Source organism: Erinaceus europaeus, chromosome 17 (genome assembly GCF_950295315.1).
Source record: "Erinaceus europaeus chromosome 17, mEriEur2.1, whole genome shotgun sequence".
NCBI classification, from domain to species: Eukaryota; Metazoa; Chordata; class Mammalia; order Eulipotyphla; family Erinaceidae; genus Erinaceus; species Erinaceus europaeus.
In genome coordinates this window covers 65,033,422-65,043,800 of record NC_080178.1, presented here as the reverse complement: position 1 = coordinate 65,043,800, position 10,379 = coordinate 65,033,422, and the positions used below count along the sequence as shown (strand labels likewise).

Sequence of the window (10,379 nt, the reverse complement as noted above, 5' to 3'; positions counted from 1 at the left end):
CCCACCCCCAATTTCCCTAATAAAGCTCTGGGCTTCCTTGGAGGGGCCAGTACTGCTCTAGGGCCCAGCTACAGATCCTGTATTGGCCAAAAATGCAAAGCATGAGCAGACTTCCTGATCTGGAGCTCAGAGAGGGAGTGAGTGGTTGAGGCATGACCTGCAAAAAGTTGTTCTCAGTGAGGCATCAAGAGCTGTGCCTTTTGCTCCAAGGAGGCCTTTCTTAACTGACAGAACAGGGGCTAGAACCAGGGCCTTAGCCTCAATCCCGGACCCTTCTAGATTTAAAAAAAAAAAAAAAAAAAAAAGCTGACTTAGGTTTTCAGGTATCTTTCTCTCCTCTCAATTTCTCTCTGTCCTATCAAATAATAGAAAAAGGGGAAAAAAATAGAAAAATGGCTGCCAGGAATGTTGGGTTTGTAGTGCTGGCACGGAGCCACGGTGATATATTATCTTGGTTAGAAAGAAAGAAAAGGAGAAAATCATACCCACGGACTTACTAGCCTTCTACCCAAGAGACAGTTCCTCACCTCAAGTCTATAAAACAAAGCAATGAACCCCCAAGACAAGCAAGCCTAGCTCAAACCATTGACGAAAGTTTTATTTTCCTTTGAAGTGAAATGTATGAGCGAAAGAGCTCAGGGCCTAGGCTAATGTGGAGATCGAGGAATGCTGGTCCGCCTTGGGGTAGGCCTCTGGGTCTCTGACCCTTCCACCAGACACCTTTGCAAAGGAAAGAGAGTTTGAGAGCCAGAGATCGCAGAGGGAGGGGACTCCACACTACCAGTGCTTTCTCTGGCTCAGGCCAGCCTTCAGCACAGAAGATCTCCACAAGATGGTGTCGGAGCCAGACTGACGGAGCCCTTGCAAATCACTCAGTGCAACCACCCTGTGCCATCATGGAGGACACATGGAGGCTCTGCTGGGGAAGGGCACACACCAAATCGAAGAGGTGAAGCTGGGACTAGAACTCCTGGAAGCATGTGGACGTCGGCCTGGCTGTGTGCAACAGACTGTGAGACAGCAGTCGAGTGAATGACCCACAGGGAGAAGGGGCTGTGGTTTTCAGGTAGCAGCCGCTACTCAGTGGGCCCTGACCTCAGCGCGTGTGGGCTATGTAAAGGCCAAGAACCGGATGGTGGTTATGAACCTCAGGACTTTTATTTAGCACCAGAGGCGGAGCTCTCCTGCCTGCTCAGTCTCGTCGGGGCCTTTCTGGTAGTCGGGATGCTGCCTGAAGGCCCCAACCAAGTAGGCTGGGTTGAGCCTTGTCTTATACCCCCCCCCCCACCAGCACCACCCACACCCTGCAGCTTCAGTAGGACCCCTCTGAGCACACAAGTGGGTGAGGAAGGCCAGATGGTGTCTTATTTCTAGTGTCTGGGCAGTGGACCTTCTCTTTCCTCTTCCTCAGCAGAAGAGAAAGGTTCAGAATCGCTTTTCCTCAGGCTGGGAGGTGATGAGCAGCTCCTTGTTTCCGAAGTCCCACCAGGCCGTCATGTGGAATGCCATGTTGGTTAGGACAACGGTGTACTCCAGGATGGCAAAGATGGTATATACTGTTGTGAGGACACAAGAAAGGTATGGTAAGCACCCTGCCACCTCTGGGGGGGCTTCTTGATGGACCCCCACCACTACATCACTACACTGGGAGCACTGCACAGGACAGAGAACATCACAATAGGCCAGGAGTGTAGCTCAGTGGTGGAGCACGTGTGAGGTCCAGGCTTCCGTCCCTAGAAGCAAAAACAACTCACTGGGCAGGGTGCCATTCGTGTCACTTAGGTTTGAACCCTGGCACCACATGAGGCAGGCAGTAGCAAGAGGAAACTTAGTACTGTGGTGTCTTTCCCCTCTCTGTCTAGCTGAGTAAAAGGTGACCTGGAGGACTGGAGAGGTAGCATAATGGTTATGCAAAAAGACCTTCATGCCTGATTCTACAAGGTCCCAACTTCAATCCCCAGAACAACCATAAACCAGAGCGGAACAGTGTTCTGGTTACATTTTCTTTTTTAAGGGATGTGGTGGCCAGGCAGTGGTATACACAGTAGAACACATGTTATAACGCACAAGCCCCCTATCCCCACCTGCAGTGGGGAAGTTTCACGAGCGATAGAGCAGTGCTACGAGTGTCTTCTCTGTCTCCCCCTTCTGGCTCTGTCTTTATCCAAAAGTACAAAAATTATGAAAAGTAAAAAGAAAAAAATACTTGTGGTCCGGGAGGTGACACAGTGGCTAAGGCACTAGACTCTCAAGCATGAGGTCCCGAGTTCAATCCCCTGGCAGCACATGTACCAGAGTGATGTCTGGTTCTTTCTCTCCTATCTTCCTCATAAATAAATTCTTCAAAAGAAAAAAATACTTAAAAAAAGAAAATAGGGGAGGGGGGCTAGGCAGTGGTCCACCTGGTTAAGTGCACAAATTATCGTGCTCAAGGACTCTGGTTCAAGCCTTCTCTTCCTACCTCTCCTCCCCCTCTCAATTTCTATCTGTCCAATCTAATAAAAATTGGGAGGGGAAAGGGAAGAAAATGGCCACCAGGAGCAGTGGATTCATACTGCTATCATCAAGCCCCAGTGATAAAAACAGGCAAAAAGAAAAAGAAAATTAATGACCTGAAATGGTAGAATCACCCTGGCTCCACCAAGAAACAACCCAAGAGGTGGATTAGTGGATTCTCTTTCCTCTTTCTTCACTTACATATTTATTTTTTAAATTTTATTGTTTATTATTATTTTTTACCAGACTACTGCTCAACTCTGGCTTATGGTGGTATAGGGGATTGAATGTGGGACTTTGGAGCCTCAGGCATGAAAATTTCTGCGTAACCATTATGTTATCTACCCCTGCCCCCTTTTTGTTTGTTCTTTACCAAAGCATTGCTCAACTCTGGCTTTTTGTGGTTCTAAGGACTGAACCTGGGATCTCAGAACCTCAGGCATGAAAGTCTTTTGCACAACCATTATGCTGTCTCCTCAACCATAAATAAATATTTTTTAACTTTTTTTTTTTTTTTTGGTAAAGAAAGGTTAGGTAGGTAGTATACCAGACTTCCATGCCTGAAGCACCAAAGTCCCAAATTCAGTCCTTCAAACCATCAGAAGCCAGAGCTACGCAGTGCTCTGGTCAGGTAGGAACAAATGAACCAGTGAGAGTTGGGCAGTAGCACAGCAGGTTAAGCGCACGTGGCGCAAAGCGCAAGGACCAGGGAAAGGATCCCAGTTCGAGCCCCCGGCTCCCCACCTACAGGGGAGTCGACAAACTGACTGTCCCATAGCCACTGTGACCTGTAGATCCTAGCCGGGCCTCACCTCCAGCCTCACAATACATGTTGTGCCGGAAGTAGACAGCCAGTGCCGAGAAGAAGGAAACAAAGTTGATGATGAAGAGTCGTTGTTTCCAGTTGTAGGACTTGCGGTCCTGGAGGAAAAGCTGTGTGATCACTCTGTAGCTTGCTAGCCATGTGGATGGCCTCCTCACTCAGCCCCAGCCCCTAAGCACTGAGGCTCCCCTCCCCTTGCTATGAGAAGGGATGGGGGGAGCAGGAATGATGGTAGTAATGAGGCCAAAGAACTACTCTCCCTACCCCTCCCAGTTTTGGGGGGGGGAATCACCCACCAACCCAACACATTCAGATACTGTGGGGAGAAGAAAAGTGCATTCAGAGGGCTGGTCTCACAGACTGTTGCTGTGTTCCTGACCCACTGCAGCTGGCTGCACCCTTTACTTCTCTTTCTGGTCCCTTCTCTCTGCTACCACCCAAACACAGTCCCAGATCCTAATCATTCTGCAATTGTCTCTGAGCCCTGGCCCCGATGCTATCAGAACTCCCATTCCCACCTCACCATTACCATCCTGAGGACAGGCGTCCTTGGTTTTCCTGGGTTCCCTGGAGCCGCACTAGGGGGAAGCCGTACCTCGTGACTTACTGTGTGCTTCTTGGTCAGCCTCCAGAGAATGCAGGTGAGGAGCATGTGACTGAGGGAGGCCGCGATGAACACAATGAAAGCATTCTCATGAATGGCTAGGGGAAAGAGGCGGGTTGGGGGCACTCACCACAGGGAGGGCCCAAACCCTTCTCTGAGGGATCCAGGGGTTGGGTAAAGGGAGGAAGAGGAGGTAGCCCATGCAAAGCCCTTCCCTGCTCCTCCTCCCCTCAAAGGACACCCACTAAAGTCCTCAGAAGAGGAGACGTAGGTGAGCACGAGCAGCGCCAGGTTCTCCACAACATTGAGGCCAAAGTTGAGGCGGCAGAGGGGGCGGTAGCCAGGACACGGAGAGGCACAGCTGAGGTAGTGGTTCCAGTAGGCGAAGGCCACCAAGAAGCGGGGAGCCGAGTGCAGGCCGATGCAGAAACGCCACACGTAGCGCTGGGGCACCTCCCCACCGATGGCTGAACTCACGGACGGCAGGTAGTTGGGCACCTGGAGAGTTGTGGTCGTCTGGGTCTGGGTGCCGAACGCTGCCAGTACTTCTCTCAGCCCCAGCCCGGGAGAGCCTTCTCTGCAGCTGTCAACATCACCCTGCCCTGCCCCCCAGAAGGCGTCCTACCCTTGTCAGGAAGTCCTCCTGCCAGTGCCCCCAGAACTCCCAGGGGAACCACCCCATCCAGGCTCTGGACCCCCATTTGTTTGGTTCTCTCTCTCTGCCAGCCTGGAGTTGTACAGGGAAAAGGTGGGAGCTTCTCCACCTCCCCACACAGGGCTGAGAAACTGGCAGGAAGCTTCAGATGTTCTCTGAGACTCTGTCCTCAAAGAGGCCCTGAGGGAGGTCCCGTGAGCCCAAGGCCCCAGATTCAACTGAGTCGCAGGCCCTCTGCACTTCCTCAGGGACAACACTAGACTTGCTGCCAAACTAGTCCTCTGTTGCCAGCTCCACTGATTCATGTGTAAGAAAGTGGGTGTTCCCCCATTTTCATAATTAAGGGGGGGAGCGATGGTGCACCCATTTACAGAAGTGCAAGGACCTGGGTTCAAAGTAGTGGTTCCCACCTTGGGGAGAAATTTTCACTAGTAGTGAAGCAGTGCTGCAAGTCAGTCTCTTTCTCTCTCTCTCCCCCCCCTTCCCTCTTTATCTCCCCACTTCCCACTCAATTTATCTCTGTCTCTATCCAATAAATAATAAATATTTTTTAAAAACACAAAGTATTCCTAATCTGGAGTTGTCTAAGAAAACAACCCTATCTTCATGAGTTAATACTCACACAACTACAAGACTTGGATACTGCTTGTATGAGATGGTAAGAGGATGGGGTGGGGGTGAATGAGCAGCTATTTCAGTGGGGACAGGAAAGCCCAGATAGGAGGATTCCCCCCACCAGGGTTACTGCTGCAGCTTAGTTGCCTACACAGCAACACCGGTAATAATGCTTGTTTTTTTTTTTTTCTTTTGATACAGGGTGAGATAGTGTGGGGGTAGCCACAAAGGAAAGGTAGAGGGAGTCGGGCTGTAGTGCAGCGGGCTAAGCGCAGGTGGCGCAAAGCACAAGGACCGGCATAAGGATCCCGGTTCGAACCCCGGCTCCCCACCTGCAGGGGAGTCGCTTCACAGGCGGTGAAGCAGGTCTGCAGGTGTCTATCTTTCTCTCCTCCTCTCTGTCTTCCCCTCCCTCTCTCCATTTCTTTCTGTCCTATCCAACAACGACGACAACGATAATAACTACAACAATAAAACAACAAGGGCAACAAAAGGGAATAAATAAATAAAATAAATTTAAAAAAAAGGAAAGGTAGAGACAGGCTGGGGGTCGAGATCGGCCTGCTAATGCCCATGTCCTTTGAAGAAGCAATTACACAAGCCAGACCTCCCACCTTCTGCACTCCATAATGATCTTTGGTCCACACACCCAGAGGGATAAAGAATAGAGAAACTTCCAATGGAGGGAATGGGACATGGCATTCTGGTGGTGGAAACTGTATGAAACTGTACCCCTATTATCCCACAATCTTGTCAATCATTATTAAATCACTAATAATAATTACTTTTATTAATTATCTTTATTTATTATTGGATAGAGACAGTCAGAAATCAAGAGGGGAGAGGGAAAGAGACAGACCCCTGAAGCCCTGCTTCACCACTCGTGACACTTTCCCCCTGCAGGTGGGGACCAGGGGCTCGAACCCAGGTCCTTGTGCACTGTAACGTGCACTCAGCCAGGTGCGCCACCATCTGACCCTACTAATAATAATGAAGGTGGGGGTAGATAGCATAATGGTTATGCAAAGAGACTCTCATGTCTGAGGCTCCAGAGTTCCCAGTTCAATTCTCCACACCCCCATAAGCCAGATCTGAGCAGTGCTCTGATAAAAATAAATAAGTTTTTTTTTTAAGTTGAAAAATAAGAAAACACAAAAAGCAGAACTTGGACTGGATTTGGTGTGTTGCATCAAAGTAAAAGACTGAAGTTGGGGTGGGGGCGGTTCAGGTCCTGGAACATGATGGCAGAAGAGGACCTAGTGGGGGCTGAACCGTTACGTGGAAAACTGGGAAATGTTACATATGTACAAACTACTGTATTTTACTGTTGACTATAAACAATCCCCCCAATAAAGGGAAAAAAAAAAAACAGGAAAAAAAGGGCATGGGGGTAGAGGGGGGAAAAGAAACACCTGTAGCACCGCTATGCCGTGCATGAAGCTCCCCCTGCAGGTGGGGACTGGGAATTTGCACCTGGGTCGTGCATGGCACCCTACCTGCAGGGAGAAACTTGACAGGTGGTGAAGTAGGGCTATAGGTGTCTTTCTCCCTATCTCCCCCTTCCTTCTCAATTTCTCTCTCTATCCTAAATACATAAATAAAATATTTAAAAAAAAATACATTCCCTTCAGCACTATCAGAAGTTAAGCGCACAGTTCTAGAAGGGCACTACACTGAAAGCCATGGCGTTAGATATCACCCGTCAAGACCAGGCTTTGGGACTACACTGACCCAGCTCTGTCTTTATTAGCTGGGTGATAAACAGCACATCACTTCTCTCTGAGCTCCAGTTTCTTCATGGGCAAACTAAGGTGACCCCATCTACCTACCTGGATGTTTCAGATATATCCACAGCATCTGCAGTGTCCTGGCACCTAGCAAGTAGTGTAGGTACAGGCTTTCAGAAGGTAGATTTCCCTGAAAAGCTTGGGAACAGAATGAACTACATGGCTGTTGCACACCGGGAGGCCTAGGTATCAGCCCCTGGTGCGGTGCGAATTACATCTTCACCAGACACTTATTTGTTGTTTATGGGGTTTTTGTTTTGTTTTGTTTGTTTCTTAGAGACAGGCAATGAGGCGGAGAGAGAGTGAGAGAGACCACTGCACAGAAGCTCTCGTCAGTGTGGTTGGGTCCGGGCTCGAAACTGAGCCACACACATGGCAGAGCAGCACACTACCCAAACGGGCCGTTTCACCAGCCCTCACCACTTTTGAGACTTTCATGCCTCCTTGACATTTTCACTTAAAAAGGTCCCCTGAGTAGGGTGAGTAGGAGTGTTGCCTCCATTTCCTAGAACAGTCATTCTGAAAACCTCTACCCCATTCTCAGCTACTTAACAGGAAGAGGGTCAGAAGCTAAGGCTTGGCTGGGCAAGGCCAGAGCATCCAAGCATCCAGAGCCCTGACCAGTTAGTGCTTGGAAACAGGTCAAGGGGAGAGACGGTAATGAGCAGGAGGGAGGTGTTAGGAGGAAGAGAGAATCAGGGTTCTTACAAGCTGCTGTTCTCACAAGCTCCTCTCACATGAAAATAAGGGCAGGATCCTCAGAGCAGGTGTTACCCTTCTCATTACACACACACACACACACACACACACACACACACACACACTGAACACTAAGCACGCAAATCTCCCACTCACCAAGTTTGCCAGCAACGAGCACTGTCAGCTGTTCTCAGAGACCAGGTCCACGGCTCAGAGGGAAGGGTACCAATGGAAGGAAATACAAGCCCTTCCCCCGCAAGAATAGATACTTCTTGACCTGGGCTACATGGCTTATTGGATCTATTTCAGAAGAGAAGATCAGATATTCACTAGATACAAAGAGGATCCAAAAAAATTTCTTATCACAGCATCTCAGATTTCACCATTAGAGACTGATTACTTTTGTCTTCAATTTAAAAAAATCCTTAGAAATTAAGGATGACTTTTCTATCTACTGTACTGTCTCTATCCTTTACTGAACTGAACAAGGCTCATTTCTGTCCATTCTACTTGGTATTCTCCTCTGGACTCCATTCCATGCTCTTCATCCTCACAATCACCATCTTAGCTCTGGTTTCCTTGGCAGCATGAACACTAGCTCACTCACTGATTCCCCCTGTCCTTAAATCTGTTCTTCAGTCAGGAGCCAGAGGGGCCTTCCCCTTTTCTTAATTTATTGATTTTACCTTTTTTTTTCTTTGTTGGGTAGGACAGAGAGAAACAGAGAGAGATGGAGAGACAGGGAGGGGAAGAGAAAGATAAGACACCTGCAGACCGGCTTCACCGCCTGTGAAGCGAATCCCTTGCGGGCGGGGAGCCAGGGGCTTGAACCAGGATCCTTGTGTGGTCTTTGCGCCTTGCACCCTGTGTGCTTAACCCACTGTACTACTGCCCGGCCCCTTAGTTTTACCTTATTTATATATTATCAGAGCACTGCTCAGCTCTGGCTAATGGTGGTGCAGGAAATTGAACCTGGGATCTCAGAGCCTCAGGCATGATAGTCTTTTTGTAGAAGCATTATGCTATTTCCTCCATCCTATTTTATTTATTTATTTTTTATTTATTCCCTTTTGTCGCCCTTGTTTTATTATTGTAGTTATTATTATAACTGTCATTGTTGGATAGGACAGAGAGAAATGGAGAGAGATGGGGGAAGACAGAGAGGGGGAGAGAAAGAGAGACACCTGCAGACCTGCTTTACCACCTGTAAAGCGACTCCCCTGCAGGTGGGCTCGAACCGGGATCCTTACACCCGTCCTTGCGCTTTGCGCCACCTGCGCTTAACCCGCGGCGCTACAGCCCGACTCCCTACTTATTTATTTTTAATTGCCACCAGAGTTATTTCTGGAGCTTAGTGCCTGCACAAAGAATGCAACACTTCTGGAAGCCATTTTTCCCCCTTTCTTTTTCATAGGACAGAAAGATATCAAGAGAGGAGGGGGAGAGACACTCCGCAGATCACCTTCACTGCTTGTAAAACTTCCTTCCTGCAGGTGGAGACTGGGGGCTTGAACCCCGGGTCCTTGCGTATGGTAACATGTGTGCTCAACCACCCAACCCCTCCTTTCTTTTATAAGAAATATTTGTTTATTTATTTATTATTGGATAGAGACAGAAATTGAGAGGAGGGGGGAGAGAGATACTTACAGCCCTGCTTTACCACTTATGAAATTATCCCCCTGCAGGTGGAGACCAGGAGCTTGAACATGGGTCCCTGCGCACTGTAGTGTGTGTGCTTAACCAGGTGCACCACCGCCTGACCCCTCCCCTTCTTTTTTTGATAAAGACAGAAAGAAATGAAAGAGGATAGGAGAGAGTGAAGAGAAAGAAAGACCTACAGCAATGCATGATCACTCCTGAAGCTTTCTCTCTCTCTCTCTCTCTATCTATCTTTCTTTCTGCCTCCAGGGTTATTGCTGGGGCTCCACAAGCCCATTGCACCTGGAGGCTGTTTTTTCCCTTTTGTTGCCCTTGTTGTTTATCATTGTTGTTACTGCTGTTATTGTTGGATAGGACAGAGAGAAATCAAGAGAGATGGGGAAGACAGAAAGGGGGGTTGGGCGGTAGCACAGTGGCTTAAGCGCACGTGGTTCGAAGCTCAAGGACCCAGTTTGAGCCTCCAGCTCCCCACCTGCAGGGGAGTCGCTTCACAGGCGGTGAAGCAGGTCTGCAGGTGTCTATCTTTCTCTCCCCTCTCTGTCTTCCCCTCCTCTCTCCATTTCTCTCTGTCCTATCCAACAACAACCGCAACAACAATAATTACAACAATGAAACAACAAGGGCAACAAAAGGGAATAAATAAATAAATAAATTTAAAAATAAAGAAATAAATTTAAAAAGAAAATAAAGGGAGAGAGAAAGATAGACACCTTTAGACCTGCTTCACCACCTGTGAGGGGGCAGGTAAGAAGCAGGGGGCTCGAACCAGGATCCTTACTAAGGTCCTTGCACTTTGTGCCATGTGCACTCTGAAGCTCGCTCTCTCTCTCTTTTTTAAGATTTTCTTTTTTTAATTTAATTTTATTATATTTATTTTTCCCTTTTGTTGTCCTTGTTTTTTATTGTTGTTATAATTACTGTTGTTGTTATTGATGTCATCATTGTTGGATAGGACAGAAATAAATGAAGAGAAGAGGGGAAGACAGAGGGGGAGAGAAAGATAGACACCTGCAGACCTGCTTCACTGCCTGTGAAGCGAGC

At 48.3% G+C, this 10,379-nt stretch overlaps 1 protein-coding gene across 18 annotated transcripts in view; it reads right to left on the bottom strand.

Annotated features, from left to right (window-relative positions):
• Window positions 1-572: 572 nt before the first annotated feature.
• Window positions 573-10,379, bottom strand: part of PGAP2 (post-GPI attachment to proteins 2) — a 33,159-nt gene continuing 23,352 nt past the window's right edge. For 15 of the 18 annotated variants that reach the window (XM_060176920.1, XM_060176922.1, XM_060176927.1 and 12 more), the window contains 4 exons: window positions 4,169-4,421; window positions 3,915-4,021; window positions 3,309-3,417; window positions 573-1,556 (listed from right to left, as the gene is read on the bottom strand). In XM_060176920.1, the coding sequence (XP_060032903.1) occupies window positions 1,426-1,556; window positions 3,309-3,417; window positions 3,915-4,021; window positions 4,169-4,421 (600 nt within the window). In that variant the 3' untranslated portion in view covers window positions 573-1,425. The remainder of the gene's footprint in view (window positions 1,557-3,308; window positions 3,418-3,914; window positions 4,022-4,168; window positions 4,422-10,379) is intronic. The other 3 variants (XM_060176926.1, XM_060176917.1, XM_016190179.2) reach the window with 1 other exon arrangement.